At 44.6% G+C, this 24,484-nt stretch overlaps 1 protein-coding gene across 1 annotated transcript in view; it reads left to right on the top strand.

Moving 5' to 3' along the window:
• Positions 1–23,909, top strand: part of LOC117729085 (son of sevenless homolog 1-like) — a 38,408-nt gene extending 14,499 nt beyond the window's left edge. Inside the window, exons 9-22 of the mRNA XM_034529858.1 lie at positions 1–71; positions 7,534–8,195; positions 9,838–9,919; positions 10,241–10,357; positions 13,644–13,747; positions 13,845–14,067; positions 17,292–17,411; positions 19,099–19,261; positions 20,431–20,548; positions 20,634–20,806; positions 20,923–21,039; positions 21,411–21,678; positions 22,700–22,821; positions 23,034–23,909. The exon at positions 1–71 is cut by the window's left edge and continues 57 nt beyond it. Coding sequence (XP_034385749.1) covers positions 1–71; positions 7,534–8,195; positions 9,838–9,919; positions 10,241–10,357; positions 13,644–13,747; positions 13,845–14,067; positions 17,292–17,411; positions 19,099–19,261; positions 20,431–20,548; positions 20,634–20,806; positions 20,923–21,039; positions 21,411–21,678; positions 22,700–22,821; positions 23,034–23,474 — 2,781 coding nt within the window. The 3' untranslated portion in view covers positions 23,475–23,909. The remainder of the gene's footprint in view (positions 72–7,533; positions 8,196–9,837; positions 9,920–10,240; positions 10,358–13,643; positions 13,748–13,844; positions 14,068–17,291; positions 17,412–19,098; positions 19,262–20,430; positions 20,549–20,633; positions 20,807–20,922; positions 21,040–21,410; positions 21,679–22,699; positions 22,822–23,033) is intronic.
• The last annotated feature ends 575 nt before the right edge of the window (positions 23,910–24,484 follow it).

The raw sequence follows: 24,484 nt of genomic DNA on the forward strand, positions 1-24,484 counted from the left end.
ACCGCTCTGCTCAACCTGCAGAGCAGCATGGAGAGGATCTGCTCCAGGAGCCTTGCTAAGAGGAGGCTAAGGTACCTGCACACACAGCTGAACACACCTGCACATACCTGTACCTCGCCTGCACACACCTGAACACACCTGCACATACCTTCACACACCTGTACATAAATGCACCTCACCTGTACCTCGCCTGCACACACCTGTAACTCAACAGTACCTCGCCTGCACACACCTGCACCTCAACTGTACCTCGCCTGCACACACCTGCACCTCAACTGTACCTCGCCTGCACACACCTGCACCTCATCTGTACCTTGCCTGCACACACCTGCACCTCATCTGTACCTCGCCTGAACACACCTGCACCTCATCTGTACCTCGCCTGCACACACCTGCACCTCATCTGTACCTCGCCTGCACACACCTGCACCTCATCTGTACCTCGCCTGCACACACCTGCACCTCATCTGTACCTCGCCTGCACACACCTGTACCTCGCCTGAACACACCTGCACATACCTGCACACACCTGTACCTCGCCTGCACACACCTGCACCTCACCTGCACACAGATGCACACACATACACCTCGCCTGTACCTCACATGCACACATATGTGATCACCAGCACCAGGGATCATTTATGAGGCCTTCATGAGTTGTAGTGGTCCTTTTGTGGGGTTCTAGTTGTCATTTTATGCAGTCTTGTGGTTCTTTGTCGCTTTGTAGTGGTTCTTTGAGTTTTAGTACTTAATTAAGTTATTGTGGTCCTTTTATGAGTTGTAGTGGTCCTTAATGGGGTTGTAGTGGCCTTTTGTGGGGATCTAGTGGTTCTTTATGAGTTCTAGTGGTTCTTAATGAGATTTAGTGGTCCTTAATAGTGTTCTAGTGGTCCTTTTGTGAGGTTATATTGGTCCTCTGTGAGTTTCTAGTATTCTAGATTTATGAGTTGTAGTGGCCCAGGCGTGGATGATACTCAATTCTAATCAGCTAAACAGTTCAAAAACAGAAGCCATCCTAGTTGGCACACCACATCAGCTCTGCTCTTCCACCATCACCTGTATCACCTTCTCTAGTCAAAACGTCCCTCTTTCCACATCCGTCACCAACCTAGGTGTTAAAATGGACCCCAAGCTCACTTTTGACACCCACATCAAACACCAAGACAGCTTTCTATCACCTCAGGAACATCGCCCAACTCCATCCAACACTCACCCTGACAGATGCAGAGAAGCTTGTCCACGCCTTTGTCTCGTCCAGACTGGATTACTGTAATGCTCTCCTCATCGGAATCTCTAACAGGAACATCCAGAGACTGCAACATATTCAGAACAGCGCTGCCAGGATCCTGTTAAGAGTCTGCAAATACGACCACATCACCCCCGTTCTGAAATCATTACACTGGCTCCCCATCCCACTCAGAATTGAGTATAAGCTCTCCCTCATCACTCATCAGTGCATTCACGGACATGCCCCCCAATACCTAAAAGAACTACTCACCCTCCAGACCTCCTCATTCAGCCTCCAGACCTCCTCATTCAGCCTCCAGACCTCCTCATTCAGCCTCCAGACCTCCTCTTTCACCCTCCAGACCTCCTCATTCAGCCTCCAGACCTCCTCTTTCACCCTCCAGACCTCCTCATTCAGCCTCCAGACCTCCTCATTCACCCTCCGTTCTGCAACCAAATACACCCTCCAAGTCCCCAGAACCAAGCTCCGCACTATGGGCGATCGGGCCTTTTCCTCTGCAGCTCCCCGACCATCTGAGGGCCCCACAGACTGCAGAGGCTTTTAAATGTGACCTGAAAACTCACCTTTTTAGGAAAGCTTACTGCTAAAATATCCTTTATAGGCTCTGCTTTAAAATGTATTTAAAAATGTTACATGAAAATGTTGTTTTATTTTTCTGCTCTGTAGCATTTTGAGATTGTTATATATGATTGATATGTTATCCTTTCACTCCTTATTTGTGAGGTCTATTGTACATTAAGTATTGTTTTGTAATTTCTACAAATACATCATATATAAAAAAAAAGACTGTACTATGTGAACAGACTTGAGACTAATAGACATATAAATACTAAGTTGCAAAGTCTGGAGAGACGCGGATCCTTGCGTTGTGCACGCACCGCCATCGTCCTTAATGGGGTTGTAGTGGTCCTTTATTGTGTTCTAGTGGTCCTTAATGGGGTTGTAGTGGTCCTTTATTGTGTTCTAGTGGTCCTTAATGGGGTTGTAGTGGTCCTTTATTGTGTTCTAGTGGCCCTTAATGGGGTTCTTTATGTGGTACTGGGCATCCTTGAGGAGATCAGTTTGAGCTTTAAGAATTTGATTCCGGTAACCATTACTCTCGACCAACTGACAAAGAAAATGAGAACAAAGCTGAACATTGTGAGCATGGAAATAAATATAGAAGCTTCATATTCTTACATTTCTGTCATATTCATTGAATGTGTTGTAACTCTGTAACTCTGTTCATCTGGTCACATGACATCTATTGCTTCTGTCCATCCGGGGAGAGGGATCCTCCTCTGTTGCTCTCCTGAAGGTTTCTTCAATTTTTTGGGAGTTTTTCCTGATTGATGTGAGGTCAAAGGTCAGGGATGTCGTATGTGTAGGGTTCTTATCTAATATTTAAATAACAAAGAATAAAAGATGAACTAACATGTGACCACTAATGTTCAGTCGAATACTGAGTGTGTTCAATAAGAGCTAAACACACATGGACCCAGTTTGGTGGACTCCTCCCATCCTCCCCGTTTCCCTCCCGACATAAATAGACGTGTGTGTGTGTGTGTGTGTGTGTGTGTGTGTGTGTGTGTGTGTGTGTGTGTGTGTGTGTGTGTGTGTGTGTGTGTGTGTGTGTGTGTGTGTGTGTGTGTGTGTGTGTGTGTGTGTGTGTGTGTGTGTGTGTGTGTGTGTGTGTGTGTGTGTGTGTGTGTGTGTGTGTGTGTGTGTGTGTGTGTGTGTGTGTGTGTGTGTGTGTGTGTGTGGGAAGTTTCGTCAGTATCTGGGCGGTGCTGCTCTGCTGCTTATTGTTCGCTATTTGTTAGAAAGAAAAGAACACAGAGAGGGAAACACTACTTCTGCTGTTTGTTTTATAAAGTTACAACTTTATTACTCTTCGATAACAAAAAGAAGGCGAGAAGAGAGAGAAAGGAGGCCGTGGAAAAGAAGGGGAGGACAGATGATTGGCAGGTGGATATGAGGACGTAGGTGACTTCCGTTTCTTCTTTCTTTGCTTTTGGAGGATGTTGGGTGTGTATGGAGGCTGATGGTGTAGATGGAAGCTGATGGGTGGAGGCTGATGGTGTAGATGGAGGCTGATGGGTGGAGGCTGATGGTGTAGATGGAGGCTGATGGGTGGAGGCTGATGGTGTAGATGGAAGCTGATGGGTGGAGGCTGATGGTGTAGATGGAAGCTGATGGGTGGAGGCTGATGGTGTAGATGGAAGCTGATGGGTGGAGGCTGATGGTGTAGATGGAAGCTGATGGGTGGAGGCTGATGGTGTAGATGGAAGCTGATGGGTGGAGGCTGATGGATGTAGATGGAAGCTGATGGGTGGAGGCTGATGGTGTAGATGGAAGCTGATGGGTGGAGGCTGATGGTGTAGATGGAAGCTGATGGGTGGAGGCTGATGGATGTAGATGGAAGCTGATGGTGTAGGTGGAGGCTGATGGATGTAGATGGATGTAGATGGAAGCTGATGGTGTAGGTGGAGGCTGATGGATGTAGATGGAAGCTGATGGTGTAGGTGGAGGCTGATGGATGTAGATGGAAGCTGATGGGTGGAGGCTGATGGATGTAGATGGAAGCTGATGGGTGGAGGCTGATGGATGTAGATGGAAGCTGATGGGTGGAGGCTGATGAGTGTAGATGGAAGCTGATGGGTGTAGGTATAGGCTGATGGATGTAGGTGGAGGATGATGAGTGTAGATGGAAGCTGATGGGTGTAGGTATAGGCTGATGGATGTAGGTGGAGGCTGATGGATGTAGATGGAAGCTGATGGGTGGAGGTTGATGGATGTAGATGGAAGCTGATGGGTGGAGGCTGATGGATGTAGATGGAAGCTTATAGGTGTAGGTATAGGCTGATGAGTGTAGATGGAAGCTGATGGGTGTAGATATAGGCTGATGGATGTAGATGGAAGCTGATAGGTGTAGGTATAGGCTGATGGGTGTATGTAGAGGCTGATGGGTGTAGATGGAGGCTGATGGGTGCAGATGGAGGCTTATGAATGTGGATTGATGCCTCTTGGGTGTAGATGGAAGCTTATGAATGTAGATTGACACTTGATTGGTGTAGATATAGGCTGATGCATGTAGATGGAGGCTGATTGGTGTAGAGAGAGGTTGATGATGTAGATGGAGGCTGATGGTTTGATTGGAGGCCGATGGTGTACATGAAGGCTGGTACAGGCTGGAGTCTGGTTGGTGTAGACGGAGGCTGACAATGTATATGGAGTCTGGTGGGTGTGGATAGAGGCTGACGGTGTAGGTTGTTGTGAAACTTCTCACATACTTGAGGGGTTTAGGCTGTAAACTGATTAGTGAGCTGCTGCTGAAGTTTAACACTTTCCTCCAGTTTATCTGTTTTTTCTTGTGCTGAGTTTTAAACACAAAAAACGTTTTAGTGAAAATAAACAACTTTTTCACAATAAAAGCAGCATGCCGGATGAAGGCGTTTATTGTGAAATAACAAAAGCAGGAAACGTTGAACGTCATCACGGCTCTGCACGAGATACCGGTATTCATCATGTGTATGTATACATGTATGTGTACTAATATATACATACTGTGTGTGTGTGTATGTGTATATGTGTATATATATATATATATATATATATATATATATATATATATATACACACACACACAGTATGTATATATTAGTCAAAGTCAGTCAGTTTGAAAGTTGAAAAAACGTTTCTCTCCAGTTTATTATCTGTACAAGTGAGTACAGATAATAAAGTGCAATAGATACAAAAAAACATTGAAACAACACATATAGAGAAAAAACTATATATATATATATACATACTAGATTCACTGACAGTACTATAATATTACTGTCTCATAAGATCCTTGTAATTGGTCTTCTACTATATTATTATCTGCATGCCAGACAGTACTCTGGGTCACAAAATCCTGCATTTGCCCTCTCAATTCAATTCAGTTTATTTTGTATAGCCCAATATCTCAAATCTCAAACTCCCCTCAGAGGGCTTTACAATCTGTACACATACGACATCCCTGACCTTTGACCTCACATCGGATCAGGAAAAGCTCCCCAAAAATAACCTTTCACAAGGAAAAAAGTGAAGAACCCTTCAGGAGAGCAACAGAGGAGGATCCCTCTCCCCGGATGGACAGATGAATAGATGTCATGTGACCAGATGAACAGAGTTACAGAGTTACATAAACACATTACATGAATATGACAATGTATGAATGGAACTCCAATCCATGAAACAGAAGGAGGTAGAGAGGAGGGGGGGGCGGGGCATCAGCAGGGCCAATGGGAGGCCGGCTCACCAGCATCAGACACCTCCAGGTCCAATGGACCCTCTGAGACGTGAAGTCACAACGACTCCGGGGAGGAAGCAGAGTTATTAAGGTGCAATGGAGAGATGTAAATTCATCCATAAGAAGAGAGAGAAGAGGAGATAGGTGCTCAGTGTATCCTAAAACATCCCCCAGCAGCCTATAAGCCTATAGCAGCATATCTAGGAGCTGGACCAGGGCAAACCTGATTCAGCCCTAACTATAAGCACTATCAGGAAAGTCTTAAGTCTATTCTTGAATGAGGTGACTGTGTCTGCCTCCCGGACTGAAAGTGGAAGCTGGTTCCATAAAAGAGGAGCTTGATAACTGAAGGCTCTGGCTCCCATCCTACTTTTTTAAAAACTTGTTTTACTCTCCCTGCCAGGCTCCTGTAGAATACATCTGTAGACTCAGTTCAATTGGTCCCTTCTGGGCTCCTGTAGAAACATGGCGGTCTCTCTGTAGACGCACAGTTCAGTTTGTCCCTTCTGGGCTCCTGTAGAAACATGGCGGTCTCTCTGTAGACTCAGTTCAGTTGGTCCCTTCTGGGCTCTTGTAGAAACATGGCGGTCTCTCTGTAGACTCAGTTCAATTGGTCCCTTCTGGGCTCCTGTAGAAACATGGCGGTCTCTCTGTATACTCCTTCTCCATAGCTGCCCCCTCCCTCTGGAACTCTCCCCAAACTCATCTGAGACTGCACTGAGCTTTCCATATTCAAATCTCACATCAAAACCCACCGCTTCAGAACTGCTTTTAATGTGTGTATAGCTCTTTTATTATGTTTTTAAAACGTTTTGTAAAGTGTCTTGAGTATTATGAAAAGCACTATATAAATCAAATGTATTATTATTATTATTATTATTATTATTAGAATTAGAGGACTTTGTCTTTAAGGAGCCACACTGTTCCTTTAAGAGTAACTAGGATACTAGAGGACTTTGTCTTTAACGTTTAAGTCACACAGGAGGCATGTTTCTTTATTAAAGTATTCACATCCTTAACTGAAGTACAAGTAGTAATACAACATTATAAAGCTATATAATCAAAACCGTACTACTAAACTAGTGAAGTCATAGAAGCAAAATGTACAAATATATTTAAATATATACTCCCAGTTAGTGTGTTTAGTGGAACCGTCACACTTGAACTGCTGATGCTTCATTTGACCTTCAAATGAACTCTGATGGTTAAGGTCACCTGACTGTGATCTGTGACATCACTTCCAAACACTCGGCTGGTGAGCAGCAGGTAGCTGTGCTTGATGATGTCACAGTGATGATGATGTCACTGTGTCTTTGTGTAACAGTCTGGCTGTGTGTCCCAGCTGAGGGCGAAGGTCTTCCTGCTGTGACCTCACTTCCTGTTGGAGCTGCCTTGTTGGTTTGTACCCTGACTACGTTGTCGAATAAGAACTCACTCTGCTAACACGTGATGAAAACCAACCCAATGATGAGATTAAGAAGCAGTTCACCCTAAAACGATTAAAGTCTGAACGACAACAAACAGGAAGTGGTTTCTGCACTACACAATAAAGGTTTTAGAGGACTGGGAGCGAGTGACGGACAACCCAGTTCCAACTCAAGGTCCCCTTATAAATCTTAAGTTTTATTCTAGTGATTTAAACCGTACCTCATGGTCTTCATACTCTGTGGATTTCATATGGACTTTGAGTTGGATTTTTTTCCTACATAATTCATTTAATGCTTCCTTTGAATACTATTTTTTTATATTTCTAGAAAACCAGGTATTAACAAGTCTCGATGAAAGTATTTGTCGTCATTATTGTGCACTAACTCTATTGATGATCAGTAATATTATAGATGTATGCTTACTTATTTTGATTGATGTGATTGATGGAAGAACAGCTGGACTGTCAGAGGACAGAGTTCCTGTGAGACCAGGTTCAGGTTGGAGCACTAACATCAGAGCAGAACTCAGATCCTCCTAACTTCTTCTTCTCCTGTTCTCTCTCTTCTTCTGTGGTCTGCAGCGAGTCGGCGTGTCGTTTCTACAGCCATCAGATGAAGGGAAAGCACCTGGCCATCAAGAAGATGAACGAGATTCAGAAGAACATCGACGGCTGGGAAGGAAAGGACATTGGCCAGTGCTGCAATGAGTTCATCATGGAGGGCACACTGACTCGCGTGGGCGCCAAACACGAGCGCCACATCTTCCTGTTCGACGGCTTGATGATCTGTTGCAAGTCCAACCACGGGCCGCCGCGGCTGCCGGGCGCCGGCTCAACCGCAGAGTACCGGCTAAAGGAAAAGTTCTTCATGCGCAAAGTCCAGATCAACGACAAAGACGATAAGGAGGGCGAGTACCGGCATGCCTTCGAGATCATCCTAAAGGATGGGAACAGCGTAGTGTTTGCCGCCAAGTCTGCAGAGGAGAAGAACGGCTGGATGGCGGCGTTGATCTCGCTGCAGTACCGCAGCACGCTGGAGCGCATGCTAGACTCGGCCATGATGCAGGAGGAGAAGGAGGAGCAGATGAGGCTGCCGGGAACCAAGGTTTACCGGTTCGCTGAGCCGGACTCGGAGGAGAACGTTGTGTTTGAGGACAACGTCCAGTCCAAGTCCGGGATCCCCATCATTAAAGCAGGGACGGTCCTGAAACTAATCGAGAGGCTCACCTTCCACATGTACGCAGGTGAGATGCAACGGTGCAGGTGTTTATAGACGTGGCCAGGTGAGATGTGACGTCACACAGGTGTTTATAGACGTGGCCAGGTGAGATGTGATGTCACACAGGTGTTTATAGATGTGATCAGGTGAGATGTGACGTTACAGGTGTTTATAGATGTGATCAGGTGAGATGTGACGTTACAGGTGTTTATAGATGTGATCAGGTGAGATGTGACGTTACAGGTGTTTATAGATGTGATCAGGTGAGATGTGATGTCACACAGGTGTTTATAGACGTGATCAAGAGAGATGTGACATCACACAGGTGTTTATAGACATGATCAGGTGAGATGTGACGTCACAGGTGTTTATAGACGTGATCAGGTGAGATGTGATGTCACACAGGTGTTTATAGACGTGATCAGGTGAGATGTGATGTCACACAGGTGTTTATAGACGTGATCAGGTGAGATGTGATGTCACACAGGTGTTTATAGATGTGATCAGGTGAGATGTGATGTCACACAGGTGTTTATAGACGTGATCAGGTGAGATGTGATGTCACACAGGTGTTTATAGACATGATCAGGTGAGATGTGACGTTACAGGTGTTTATAGACACGATCAAGTGAGATGTGATGTCACACAGGTGTTTATAGACGTGATCAGGTGAGATGTGACGTTACAGGTGTTTATAGACACGATCAAGTGAGATGTGATGTCACACAGGTGTTTATAGACGTGATCAGGTGAGATGTGACGTTACAGGTGTTTATAGACGTGATCAGGTGAGATGTGATGTCACACAGGTGTTTATAGATGTGATCAGGTGAGATGTGACGTTACAGGTGTTTATAGACGTGATCAGGTGAGATGTGACGTTACAGGTGTTTATAGACACGATCAAGTGAGATGTGATGTCACACAGGTGTTTATAGATGTGATCAGGTGAGATGTGACGTCACAGGTGTTTATAGACGTGATCAGGTGAGATGTGATGTCACACAGGTGTTTATAGATGTGATCAGGTGAGATGTGATGTCACACAGGTGTTTATAGATGTGATCAGGTGAGATGTGACGTCACAGGTGTTTATAGATGTGATCAAGAGAGATGTGACGTTACAGGTGTTTATAGATGTGATCAGGTGAGATGTGACGTCACAGGTGTTTATAGATGTGATCAGGAGAGATGTGACATCACACAGGTGTTTATAGACGTCATCAGGTGAGATGTGACGTCACAGGTGTTTATAGACGTGATCAGGTGAGATGTGACGTTACAGGTGTTTATAGACGTGATCAGGTGAGATGTGACGTCACAGGTGTTTATAGACACGATCAAGTGAGATGTGATGTCACACAGGTGTTTATAGATGTGATCAGGTGAGATGTGACGTCACAGGTGTTTATAGATGTGATCAAGAGAGATGTGACGTCACAGGTGTTTATAGATGTGATCAGGTGAGATGTGACGTCACAGGTGTTTATAGACGTCATCAGGTGAGATGTGACGTCACACAGGTGTTTATAGGCGCAATCTGGAGAGAATCAGTATCTAGACCAAGTGAAGAATTATAATCAGTACCAAGTGAAGAATCAGGTGAATAATCACGACCAGGTGTCTCTACAGCACTGAACTGGTCGGTCTTCTGTTTCCTCTTTCAGATCCAAATTTTGTCCGAACATTTCTGACCACCTACAGATCGTTCTGTAAACCTCAGGAGCTGCTGGACTTGCTCATGGAAAGGTGAGGGACCAATCTGTCATTACTCACGAGAGCAGTTTACTCATCAGACATTGAACATGAACAAGCTCAAACACTCTAAACACATTAAGATTAACATTGATGATGTTTATCTACGTCATACGTTTCTAATCTAAGAATGTTTCACGTTTGAGATCTGATCTCAGGTCTGTGATGGTTTCAGGTTTGAGATCTGATCTCAGGTCTGATAGTTTCAGGTTTGAGATCTGACCTAAGGTCTGATAGTTTCAGGTTTGAGATCTGATCTCAGGTCTGTGATAGTTTCAGGTTTGAGATCTAATCTCAGGTCTGTGATGGTTTCAGGTTTGAGATCCCGGAGCCGAGGCCGAGCGAGGTGGATCCCATGGAGGGAGGAGAGCAGCCGCTGTGCGCCGAACTCAAACGCTTCCGCAAAGAGTTTGTCCAGCCAGTTCAACTCAGGTAGAGTCTGAAACCTGCTGGAGGGTCCGTGGAAGTGCAGGGGAGGCAGATGTCGAAGGTTGGGAAAAAGATGACCAGGACGGCAAAGTTAAAATCAAAACAAGTGGATTAATTCAAGTGCGGTAGAACAAAAGTCCGGTGACAACAAAGAATTTAACGTGCAGCACGGGTCTGGATGAAGTTAGCTTATAGCACCGTTCGGTAACAGACTGGCGTCTCCAAAGAAGGTGTGGTTTTTAGAAACTTTAAGAGCAAGCATGATTGGTTAAAATAGAAGGAGGAGTCTCATGGTTTAGACTTTGGACTCCTTTGGTTGGAGCACAGGGTGGTCCCAGCCTCTTGGCTCAGGATCTCGTCGCCGATGTTGTCCAATCAGTGTGTGTGCATGTTGGTTCCATTTCTGGAGTGCAGTTTCATCTACATTTTTTTATCGTAATCAAAATCCTGTTTTTTCCTATTTTTATGCTGAGTCAGCTTTGACCTGGGTCACGCTGTCTGTACCATGCCATACTCCTTAGAGTCTCAGTATATTTCCAGAGTGTGTGCGCTCCTTTCTGTTGTTCTCCTTTTGTGGCCGTGATACTAGAATGGATGTTGGGGTATAATGCATGTATTTCTTTATTATTAACACAGAGTCCAGGGCCGTCTTCACACTAGGAATAAAAAGCGTCATAAGATCAACATTACAAAAGTCATTTTTCAAATAAAACATTTCCTCTTTCTCTTCTATTTAAAAATGGTCTAAGAGCTGTGGATCTGGATCAAGGTGTGTGGAGGATCGCAGTAGCTAGTGGGTACACTTTTATTTTAATGTTGCAACGTTACTGCAACAACACGTTCCTGTAGATACATGCTCTACAACATCAGGAGAATTCAATTCAAATCAATTCAGTTTATTTTGTATAGCCCAGTATCACAAATTACAAATTTGCCTCAGAGGGCTTTACAATTTGTACACATACGACATCCCTGACCTTTGACCTCACATCGGAACAGGAAAAACTCCCCAAAAATAACCTTTCACAGGGAAAAAAGGGAAGAAACCTTCAGGAGAGCAACAGAGGAGGATCCCTCTCCCCGGATGGACAGATGAATAGATGTACAGAATGAACAGCATTACAATTTGTATTTGTAAACGATGAAGCCTCAATGACCACCAACGTTAATCACGGAGTTCCACCAGGTTCTGTGCTTGGACCAATTTTATTTACCTTTTTATATATGCTTCCTTTGGGCAACATGATCAGGAAAGACTGCATAAACTTTCATTGCAATGCAGATGATACTCAATTATATCTATCAATCAAACCAGAGGAGACCAACCAGCTCGCTAAAATTCAAGAATATCTTAAAGACATAAAAACATGGATGACCTGCAACTTCTCATTCTGTACACATGACATCTATTCATCTGTCCATCCGGGGAGAGGGATCCTCCTCTGTTGCTCTCCTGAAGGTTTCTTCCCTTTTTTCATTGTCAAAGGTTATTTTTGGGGAGTTTTTCCTGATCCGATGTGAGGTCAAAGGTCAGGGATGTCGTATGTGTACAGATTGTAAAGCCCTCTGAGGCAAATTTGTAATTTGTGATATTGGGCTATACAAAATAAATTGAATTGAATTGAAAAAGTTATGAGGTAATGGTCTGACAGAAGAGGGTTCTGTGGGAAGACCTCCAAATGATCAATGTCAATGCCATATGCAAGAACAAGGTGGAGGGTGTGTAACTGCTCCAATGGAAGTGCAGAGAAGGGTGGAAGACTACAACTCTGCTTCTGCTTCCTGATCTGAACTCTGGGTCATGGATTAAGTCCGCTAATCAACTTGGCCATGTTCGCAGAAATGAGACGCGCTCCATCCCAAGTGGGATGAATGCCGTCTGGACTCATCAGATCAGGCTTTCCCCAGAAAGTCCTCCAGTTATCTATGTAGCCCACATTGTTTGCTGGGCACCACCTGGACAACCAGCGGTTGAATGACGACATGCGGCTATACATGTCATCATTGATCAGATTGGGGAGAGGGCCAGAGAAAACTACGGTGTCCGACATTGTCTTGGCATAAGTACACACCGATTCCACATTAAATTTAGTGACCTCCGACCGCCGCAGTCGGGAGTCATTACCGCCGGCGTGTATTATAATCTTACTGTAACTACGCTCATCTTTAGCCAGCAGTTTTAAACAAGATTCAATGTCGCCCGCTCTGGCCCCCGGGATGCATATGACTTTGGTCCCTGGCTTCCCTATCTTCACGTTTCTGACTATGGAGCTACCTATAACCAGAGTGGGTTTCTCAGCGGGTGTGTTGCCGAGTGGGGAAAACTGGTTTGAAACATGAAGAGGTTGGCGGTGCTCAGTGGGCTTCTGTTTAGACTTAAAACTCCTTTGAACAGTCACCCAGCCATCCGGCTGCTCAGGGGCTGCCGGGGAACAGCTAACAGAGGCTAACGCTAGCGGCGCCGCCCGGCTATGGGGGGAGGCGGGCTAACTAACGTAACTGCCTGAGCTTCGATGGTGCGGAGCCGTGCATCTAACCCACTTAGAACTGCCTCCAACCAGCAAATGAATTACACTTTTTGCATGTACCGTTATCATTAAGGGAGGCAGAGGAATAGCTCTACATGAGACACTCTGAGCAAGAGGGAGGGGAGGGGAGGGGAGGGGGAGAGGAAGACATCGCAAGCTGCTAAGCTGGCAACCGGAAGTGATGCAATACGCTTACCGGAAGAGAGAGAGCGATGCGTTCAGGATACGTCCTCTTCTTACTCAGAAGGCGGCTCAGGCTCTGGTCCAGGCTCTGGTCCAGGCTCTGGTCCAGGCTCTGGTCCAGGCTCTGGTCCAGGCTCTGGTCCAGCCTCTGGTCCAGGCTCTGGTCCAGGCTCTGGTCCAGGCTCTGGTCCAGGCTCTGGTCCAGGCTCTGGTCATTTCATGCCTAGACTACTGTAACTCCCTCCTGGCAGGTCTACCTGCTAAGGCCATGGACCTCTGCGGGTCATCCAGAATGCAGCAGCTCGACTGGTCTAACCTCACACCCATAACATGGTCTAACCTCACACCCAGGACATGGTTTAACCTCACACCATGACATGGTCTAACCTCACACCCAGGACATGGTCTAACCTCACACCCAGGACATCCATGACATGGTCTAACCTCACACCCAGGACATGGTCTAACCTCACACCCAGGACATCCATGACATGGTCTAACCTCACACCCAGGACGTGGTCTAACCTCACATCCATGTATACATCCAGATGTAGTTCATGCTTCTGCTCTCTCTGCAGAGTGTTGAATGTGTGTCGCCACTGGGTGGAGCATCATTTCTACGACTTCGAGAGAGACGCTTTCCTGCTGAGACGACTGGAGGAGTTCATTGCCTCAGTCAGAGGTACGTACCTGTGAACACCTGTCAGTCATCAGTCAGAGGTGCGCACCTGTGAACACCTGTGTGGAGCTTGCTGATAGAAATATATCATTTGTTGCAGGTAAGGCAATGAGGAAATGGGTGGAGTCGATAACTAAGATCATCCAGAGGAAGAAGCAGGTTCAGGTGAGCGTGCCCAGTCACAGCATAACCTTCCAGAACTCTCCTCCTCCCATCGAGTGGCACACTTGTAAACCAGGAAACGCTGAGCAGTTTGACCTCATGACGCTTCACCCGATCGAGATCGGCCGACAGCTCACTCTGCTCGAGTCCGACTTCTACAGGTAAGGGTGCCTGGACTTGTGGTCCACTTAAACTGTCAGGAGGAACAACTAGTAATAGTAGTTACTGGTCGATAACACTTGACACCCTTGATCAGGATCAATATAAACATGTGTTTGTATATTAATATAATGTTTTACTTTGTTCTTCGGCAGCATTTGACCCTTTATTTCCCAAGCCGCGTTTTCTCAAAAATTGCAAATGGTTTGGATAGTCATACTAAAACCAGATTATCTCCTCAACCACAAGGGCTATTTGAATACTTTCAAAGCTATACAGAAAAACACATGTGAGAATAGTTAAGATGTGTATATATCAGTATATGTGTAACTGGTTAATTTGTTGATGATAGAACACAGAACAAACAACAACAAATAAAAAGAAAAATATCTTAATATCTTTTTTTAAATTACGCATTGGAACACTTCTTTTTTTACCATATCATAGTATAATATATAATATGTCTCTGTGCAAAGCTTGACTTTGATTAAGTGAAGTAAAACATTTTTTCTTATTTGTTCAGAATAATCTCCAAATGGAACATCTGTAATTTATTTATTTCACTTTTATATCACTAATGGTGTTCATTAAATCCACATACAGCAGTAACATACACTAAATAATAATAAACCAAACATTATGCTCTGTGCCCTCAAATCATCATAAAATATTGGCAGATGAATATTTCTTTTCCACTCCTTTGTCCCTCTCTCCACAGTTGACAGGGAGATTTTCGTCTGAGACCCCTCCTTTTAATCGTGTGAGCCTATGGGACATGCAAATGAGACTGACAGCCCTTTTAACCATTCTAAATGAGCCAAGTACCACATTTTGTGACTAAAAATATTAGATCTGCTGAGACTCGAAAGGACCTAACTTCCTGTCTGTAATTTGAAACACTTCCGGGAGAGTTCAGGGAGCTCACATGGAAGCAGCCAGTCCTTTTGAGAGTGTTAGCGTCGTTCAAAATCGTCTGCATGGGAAGAGCCTTTGGAAGAATTCAGCCAACAACTTCTCTCGTTCTGGTAGATTTATTTCTCTGATCACACTCAAAGTACAAGCTATTGCAATCACCATGGAGTCTCGACAACTCCGCCCGGTGCCCTAGAACCCGGAAAACCCGGCCTTTACATACACAGATTTCGTCACAGGTTTGTATGCATCATCCCAACTTCTAATTGGTGCTGAACTATCGAGGAGGGGGATAATTCCATCTCCTCCTCTCTCCACAGAACTAAGCCCTGCAAGGCCAGTCCACGTTTTGGTTGGACTATTCAATGACATATGGGAGTGTTGTCAGAATTCAATTCAATTCAGTTTATTTTGTATAGCCCAATATCACAAATTACAAATTTGCCTCAGAAGGCTTTACAATCTGTACACATACGACATCCCTGACCTTTGACCTCACATCGGATCAGGAAAAACTCCCCAAAAATAACCTTTGACAGGGAAAAAAGGGAAGAACCCTTCAGGAGAGCAACAGAGGAGGATCCCTCTCCCCGGATGGACAGATGAATAGATGTCATGTGACCAGATGAACAGAGTTACAGAGTTACATAAACACATTACATGAATATGACAATGTATGAATGGAACTCCAATCCATGAAACAGAAGAAGGTAGAGAGGAGGGGGGGCGGGGCATCAGCAGGGCCAATGGGAGGCCGGCTCACCAGGCATCAGACACCGCCAGGTCCAATGGAGAAGGCGCTATCTATTCTCGAGAAGCAGATATAAGACACAAATCTCATCTTCTATTTGTTATTCTGAACTGGAGTAGCATGACAAAAACATTATAACAATATATAAGCATTTATATTATCAAGAGCTTATTTGCAGTGAAATTATTTTGGGAATGAGGCAGAGTGGTTGATATTTTGCTGAAGGCTTTGTCTGAGAAGAGATTGGATTTGAGCTGCGTTAGAATCAGTAGGTCATAAGCTTTGCAAAGAGGTGCGCTAATCGCGTGTAGCATCATGCTACCGGGATGAAAATGATAATTTCCATAATTTGGGTCTCAAATCGTTTTACAAGTAATGTTAGTCATTCTTGTGGTTATGTTTATCTTGGGTGGTTGAATTGTGTTTTGAAGCATGTACAATTGGCTTATGCTCTTGTAGCCCATGCGTTGCTGTTTAACTTACTATGTGCCATCATTATTTTTGTTATTGATTCATGAACACTTGAACGCGTGCACAAGATATGAGGACTAATCTTGCTCTCTGTGGGGAAGTAAAGGTTAAAATGTGAGTGCATACGTGTGCGAGCGTGAACCGTGAATATATTTATGCTTAAGTTCAAGAAACTTTGAGCGACTCGGGCGGAGAGAATGTCCTGAATCCAATGATGTATAATAAAAAGGATTTAATGATAAAGATGATCAACAACATATATATATATTTTTTGTATGTATTTATATTTATATATATATATATATATATATTTTAATATATATTTTTTTATATATATTTACATATATATATTTTTTATATATATATATTAATATATTTATTCTCGGCCGAGGGCGTCCACATGGCTAGAGGTCCACAAGCTATTAGCTAACGGTTAGCTGTCTGTTCTGTCCACGTGAAAAGAATAATCGCGCCCTTCACAATGGTTGCGACGGGTTGAGTACTCTTCTGCCCATTGGGATTAAAGCATGCTACTGGCTAACCACTTGACGGGAGGCGAGGCTTCAATAAAGTAAACAGTCCCACTCCGAAATAGCTCCCCTACTTCCGGTAGATTTTCCCACTTCCTGTTTTCCGCTACAAAATAGTTCCTTCTGGAAACAGCTGTTTACGATCTTCAAGGGAAGCCTCCATTCTAACTATGCCTCCATTCTATGCCCTCTTATAATCAATACATTTTATTCATACCTGAATCATCTTACATTTATAATAAACATACAGTGATGTTCTTCTATGTTTTCCTAATACATTCTTAATACTTTTCATAATATCCCTTATTAATTATATCTTTCTTATGTATTAATTTAAACATAGACATTCTTTATATACATGTGCAAGTAAAGATCCCCAAAAAAATTGTGAGGAAAAAAAAATTAACTTGGGTTTGTCAAGTATTGCCACATCATCAACCTTATAAAACACGTTTATTCTTATACAGTTGGTTCTTGGTATGAGTAAACTGTCTTTGTTTTACAATGTAAGTTTGATTATAAGCCCTTTCACACCTGTCTTACTATCTGTGACCTTCTGCAGGGCAGTGCGACCGTCTGAGCTGGTTGGCAGCGTCTGGACCAAAGAAGACAAAGAGATTCACTCCCCCAACTTGCTGAGGATGATACGACACACCACCAACCTCACACTTTGGTTTGAAAAGTAAGACATCACAAACAAGCTAAACTCATACAAAAGTATTTATAAGGTGACTTCAGAGACCATCACACCTTTTATTCACGCCGTCGATCTCAGCATCAGCTGCAGATCCAACTGTATCACAAAGAAAGCCCAAAACGTTGCTCTCCATCTACACCACCAACCTCATTTTATAGTCCAGTCCTCTAACCTCAACTCAAACCACTCGTCTAACCTCAACTTAAACCACTCCAACCTAAACTCCAACCAATTTCAATTCAATTCAGTTTATTTTGTATAGCCCAATATCACAAATTACAAATTTGCCTCAGAGGGCTTTACAATCTGTACACATACGACATCCCTGACCTTTGACCTCACATCGAATCAGGAAAAACTCCCCAAAAATAACCTTTGACAGGGAAAAAAGGGAAGAAACCTTCAGGAGAGCAACAGAGGAGGATCCCTCTACCCGGATGGACAGATGAATAGATGTCATGTGACCAGATGAACAGAGTTACAGAGTTACATAAACACATTACATGAATATGACAATGTATGAATGGAACTCCAATCCATGAAACAGAAGGAGGTAGAGAGGAGGGGGGGCGGGGCATCAGCAGGGCCAATGGGAGGCCGGCTCACCAGCATCAGACACCTCCAGGTCCAATGGACCCTATGAGACGTGAAGTCACAACGACTCCGGGGAGGAAGCAGAGTTAATAAGGTGCAATGGAGAGATGTAAATTCATCCATAAGGAGAGAGAGAAGAGGAGAGAGGTGCTCAGTGTATCCTAAAACATCCCCCAGCAGCCTATAAGCCCATAGTAGCATATCAAGGGGCTGGACCAGGGCAAACCTGATTCAGCCCTAACTATAAGCACTATTAAAGAGGAAAGTCTTAAGTCTATTCTTGAATGAGGTGACTGTGTCTGCCTCCCGGACTGAAAGTGGAAGCTGATTCCATAAAAGAGGAGCTTGATAACTGAAGGCTCTGGCTCCCATCCTACTTTTTAGGACTCTAGGAACCACAAGTAGCCCCGCATTTAGTGAGCAGCTCTCTAGTGGGGCAATATGGTACTACAAGCTCCTTAAGATATGATGGTGCATCACCAATCAAGGCTTTGTAGGTGAGGAGGAGAATTTTAAATGTGATTCTTGATTTTACAGGGAGCCAGTGCAGAGCAGCTAATACAGGAGTCATGTGATCTCTTTTGTTAGTTTTTGTGAGTACACGAGCTGCAGCATTCTGGATCAACTGGAGGGACTTAAGAGACTTATTAAAGCAGCCTGATAATAAGGAGTTGCAGTAATCTAGTCTGGAAGTAACAAATCTTTTTGAGACAAAATGTGCCTGATTTTTAAATCCAAGTGGTGAGCAGGGTTGTCCTTCAATCAGAGGATCAGCGGTTCGATCCCCCACTCCGCTAGCATATCGATGTGTCCTTGGGCAAGACACTTAACCCCAAAATTGCTCCCGTAGCTGTGCCTACGGTGTGCGAATGTGTGTGAATGTGAGTTCAGGTGGCACCTTTGCATGGTAGCTCCTCCCAGTTGGTGAATGATGTCATGTAGTGTTAACGCGATTTGAGTGGTCGGAAGACTAGAAAAGCGCTATACAAGTACAAGTACAGGTCCATTACCATTACCACAAGCTTCACCCAGTCAAACATGTATGATTTGTAACCTGTCCTATCTGATCCCTCTGCAGGTGTATGGTAGAAACTGAGAACCTAGAGGAACGCGTTGCCGTCGTGTCTCGGATCATCGAGATCCTGCAAGTTTTTCAGGAACTCAACAATTTTAACGGAGTTTTGGAGGTCGTCAGTGCCATGAACTCCTCTCCGGTTTACAGACTGGACCACACCTTTGAGGTAACAATAGACAAATGCTTTGAAACTGCTTCTGGAGGAAAGTTGATGCTCCGGTTTAGATTGTTAGATCCAGGGTCCTCTGGAGAGAGCATCTGTTGTGATCAGAGTGTATTACTGCAGCCCTTCTTTCTTGTATCTTTTTTCTTTCTTTAAGTCTGAAACGCTCTGTGAATCTAATAATAATACTTCAAATTTATATAACGCTTTCTAGACACTCAAAGACGCTTTACATAGGGCAGAGACAAACAGAACTAATCAAAAAATAGAAAAACAAGGAGCTAAAAAAACAGAACATTTTGAGTAAAAAAGAGAAAAACATGTAGTGGAGGGTAGGGTGCAGGAATGAGTCATGTAGTGGAGGGTAGGGTGCAGGGGTGAGTCATGTAGTGGAGGGTAGGGTACGAGGGTGAATCATGTAGTTGAGGGTAGGGTACAGGGGTGAATCATGTAGTTGAGGGTAGGGTACAGGGGTGAATCATGTAGTTGAGGGTAGGGTACAGGGGTGAATCATGTAGTTGAGGGTAGGGTACAGGGGTGAATCATGTAGTTGAGGGTAGGGTACAGGGGTGAATCATGTAGTTGAGGGTAGGGTACAGGGGTGAATCATGTAGTTGAGGGTAGGGTACAGGGGTGAATCATGTAGTTGAGGGTAGGGTACGAGGGTGAATCATGTAGTTGAGGGTAGGGTACAGGGGTGAATCATGTAGTTGAGGGTAGGGTACGAGGGTGAATCATGTAGTTGAGGGTAGGGTACAGGGGTGAATCATGTAGTTGAGGGTAGGGTACAGGGGTGAATCATGTAGTTGAGGGTAGGGTACAGGGGTGAATCATGTAGTTGAGGGTAGGGTGCAGGAAGGAACCACAAGATCTTGAAGTCAGTTCTATGTCTCCATTAATACTGCTGTTCACACACTCTAATGCAAGAGTTATACATAAAAGAATCTCACAGGTATTTTGCTCAGAAGAAGGGAGCAAGGCATTATCTGTGCTGAGTAAGGTGGTTTGTGCTATGGTCTTTTCTGCACTCCCACCTGAACCACAGTATCTAAAGTCTAAAGGTGTGAGACTTCCACGCATGTGTTAATCACCAAAAATAAATTGCATTCCGCCAACAGCTGTAGATATGGAAAATGTAGAAAATATTATGTGCTGTGGTTTATGGTTTCCAGCAAATTCCGAGTCGGCAAAGAAAAATCCTGGAGGAAGCTCATGAACTGAGTGAAGATCATTACAAGAAGTATTTAGCCAAACTGCGCTCCATCAACCCCCCCTGTGTCCCTTTCTTTGGTATGCTCCGACACATCTGTCTTCTTATAAAGGATTTAAACATGGAGGGTCAAATGTTAAATACGTCACTCTTTCGGTTTGTCAGGAATCTACCTGACCAACATCCTGAAGACGGAGGAGGGTAACCCCGACTTCCTGCGCAGACACGGCAAAGATTTGATCAACTTCAGCAAGAGGAGGAAAGTGGCTGAAATCACCGGAGAGATCCAACAGTACCAGAACCAACCGTACTGCCTGAGAGTGGAGAATGACATCAGGGTCAGTGTGATGATGATGTCACTTACTGTTGACACTGACCCCCTAACCCTACCCCCCTAACCCCAACCCTGTGTGGTGTCAGAGGTTTGAATGTGTTCTCTCTATTTGTGGAGCAGAAGTTCTTTGAGAGCCTGAACCCGATGGAGGACATGTCAGAAAAAGACTTTGCTGATCATCTATTCAACAAATCTCTGGAGATAGAACCTCGAAACGTCCGATCATTGCCTCGATTTGTAAGTATCACCATGGCAACACAAACACCTGCAGCGGTCACGGTCTGACTTGAGGTTTGAACTTCCTGCTGAGACATCACGGAACATCCTTAATGTGTAAAACAGGCTGTTATAAGTCCTTTAAATGTCCTCAAGTGATGCCACTTGAGTCAGTCTCATTTGAAGACTTCAAGGTTTAATAGTAGAAAATAATTTAGACATGTGAAGTTGGAAAGAAGTGATCTGACTCTGTAGCCCGCTGCTTATTACAACTGTCAGAGGAAGAGGTGCATTGTGGATATTGTCAGATGAGGTGGTATTATTACCCGTTTTCAACAAAGAAGAAGAATGTGTGGATAAATATGTTTAAATCTCCCCCTCCACCCCCTCAGGTGAAGAGGTACACCTGTCCTCTGAAGTCTCCAGGGATCCGTCCGACCTCAGCAAGGCCTGGGACCATGCGGCACCCAACACCGCTGCAGAATGAACCTAGAAAGATCAGTTACAGCCGCATCCCCGACAGCGAGGCTGAGGGGGGAGCTGTCTCAGCACCCAATTCCCCGCGCACCCCCCTGACTCCGCCCCCTGCCTCCGCCACCTCCACAGACGTTAGCAGTGTGTTCGACTCGCCACAAGGTCCCAGCAGCCCCTTTCACTCCAGTAAGGCCGCCCTTACTGAACAGAGTGCCTGATGTTGGTAACAGATAACAGAGTGTTTGGTGTTGATAACAGAGTGCCTGATGTTGATAACAGATAACAGAGTGTCTGATGTTGGTAACAGATAACAGAGTGTTTGGTGTTGGTAACAGAGTGTCTGATGTTGGTAACAGATAACAGAGTGTCTGGTGTTGGTAACAGATAACAGAGTGTCTGGTGTTGGTAACAGATAACAGAGTGTTTGGTGTTGGTAACAGATAACAGAGTGTTTGGTGTTGGTAACAGAGTGTCTGATGTTGGTAACAGATAACAGAGTGTCTGATGTTGGTAACAGATAACAGAGTGTCTGGTGTTGGTAACAGATAACAGAGTGTCTGGTGTTGGTAACAGATAACAGAGTGTCTGGTGTTGGTAACAGAGTGCCTGATGTTGGTAACAGAGTGTCTGATGTTGATAACAGAGTGTCTGGTGCTGGTAACAGATAACAGAGTGTTTGGTGTTGGTAACAGATAACAGAGTGTCTGGTGTTGGTAACAGATAACAGAGTGTCTGGTGCTGGTAACAGATAACAGAGTGTCTGGTGCTGGTAACAGATAACAGAGTGTTTGGTGTTGGTAACAGATAACAGAGTGTCTGGTGTTGGTAACATATAACAGAGTGTTTGATGTTGGTAACAGATAACAGAGTGTCTGGTGTTGGTAACAGATAACAGAGTGTCTGGTGTTGGTAACAGATAACAGAGTGTCTGGTGTTGGTAACAGATAACAGAGTGTCTGGTGTTGGTAACAGATAACAGAGTGTCTGGTGTTGGTAACAGATAACAGAGTGTCTGGTGTTGGTAACAGAGTGCCTGATGTTGGTAACAGAGTGTCTGATGTTGATAACAGAGTGTCTGGTGCTGGTAACAGATAACAGAGTGTTTGGTGTTGGTAACAGAGTGCCTGATGTTGGTAACAGATAACAGAGTGTTTGTTGTTGGTAACAGAGTGTCTGATGTTCTAAAGGTTGTTTTCTCTGGTCACAGGGTCCTCCTCTGTCTCTTCCATGGTGAATTTCAGTCGTGGTCCTGAGGAAGTCCCTGTACCTCCTCCTGTTCCTCCTCGCAGACGTCCAGAGTCAGCTCCTGCCGAGTCCTCACCCTCAAAGGTAACAAACATGGATATGGACGAGTCCACTTTTCGGTTGTGTTCAGATTTTTAAAGAAGATAATAGAACACCTTGTGTTCTCTGAGAAGAGTACGCATGTTCAGAATGAGAAGACATGATTTGAGGTTCCTGTCTCCTGACTTTGATGTTTCTACCAGATGTTACTTAATGTTGGTTACTAACGCTGCCCCCCCTCTCTGCTCTTGTCTCAGATGATGTCAAAGTTGGACAGCCCCCCTGCTGTCCCCCCTCGTCAGCCCACCTGTAAGCTACTCCCCCCTCGTTACTCATCGTCTCTGTCATCGTCGTCTCCCCCTGACAGCCCCCCTTCTCTGCCTCCTCGGGAGCCACTCAGCTCTCCTCTACACCTCCTCCCCCCTCCTCAGGGCCGCCCTCGATGTGACCTGCAGGCTTTCTTCCCTTCCACCACCTCGACCTCACCCTCCATCAGCTCTGCCCCCACTGCCTCCTCCTCCCCACCCCCCATTCCTCCTCTCACCCCCAGCCCCACTCCTGCTTCCAGGAAGATGCTCCTCCCCCTTGACGGCCCCCCCGTGCCTCCCCGGCACACCGTCCCCAAACTTCCTCCCAAGACCTACAAGAGGGAGTTTCTGACCCCTGCCCCCATGTTGGACACGCCCCCTGCACTGTGAATGGACAGCCTGGACTTTCTAAGGGAGGGGGCACAGACTGCTAAGGAGGCGGAGCTAGATGAGCTAACACTACAGCAAATTGGATGAAAACAAACAAAACAATGGATTTAAAGACAAAAAAACAAAAATAAAGATAATGTGCCCTTTTTCCGAAAAAACTAATCATGTGACCTTATTCTGAAAAAAGAACTGATTGTATCCTCCAGCTGCAGAACTTTGGAGAACATTCGTCTGTTTGTCAGACCTGATGAACAGAAAGGATTGTGGATAACGTAGTGTTCCACGGACTGAAGTGGACTCTGGGTCTGAGGTGCCTTCAGGTACTTGACCAGAACCAAAGAGGTACTGTATCGGGTCTGGTGGACCTGATATTTCTCTGATTGTTCATGAATGTCTATTCTTTAAAACAAGGGAATAAACGTGTTTGTAAACTGAGCTGGAAGGACGACAGAAACCTGATTCATTGTCTTTATTCATAATAATAATAATAATAATAATAATAGTTGTTTACTGACTGAGAAGTCACCTTTAACCTTCAATAAATATCACTAAAATATAACATGTTTGATTCTGATTGGTCAGATCATGCGTTGCCATCCGTCCCTCATCCCAGAATATATTGATTGTTTATTTGACATTATATATATTTAAATTAATACTGACATTATAATGTGATTCTGGGCTATTTTGTATAGCCCAGAATCACAAATTCCAAACTCCCCTCAGAGGGCTTTACAATCTGTAGACATATGCCATCCCCTGACCTTTGATCTCACATCGGATCATGAGAAAGTCCCCATGAAACTGAAAAAACCCTTTCAGGGAAAAAAAAAGGTAAGAAACCTTCAGGAGCCATGGCCAATGAAGCGGGAGGCCAGGGCCAAGGGGCAGGAAGCAAGGGTAAAGGGATGGGGCTCAGGGCCAACTCCAGACACTGTTGTGCCACCTGAACGCATCATCTCTCTCTTCTAGTAAGCGTATTGCATCACTTCCGGTTGCCAGCTTAGCAG

This window comes from Cyclopterus lumpus, chromosome 1, assembly GCF_009769545.1.
Source record: "Cyclopterus lumpus isolate fCycLum1 chromosome 1, fCycLum1.pri, whole genome shotgun sequence".
NCBI classification, from domain to species: domain Eukaryota; kingdom Metazoa; phylum Chordata; class Actinopteri; order Perciformes; family Cyclopteridae; genus Cyclopterus; species Cyclopterus lumpus.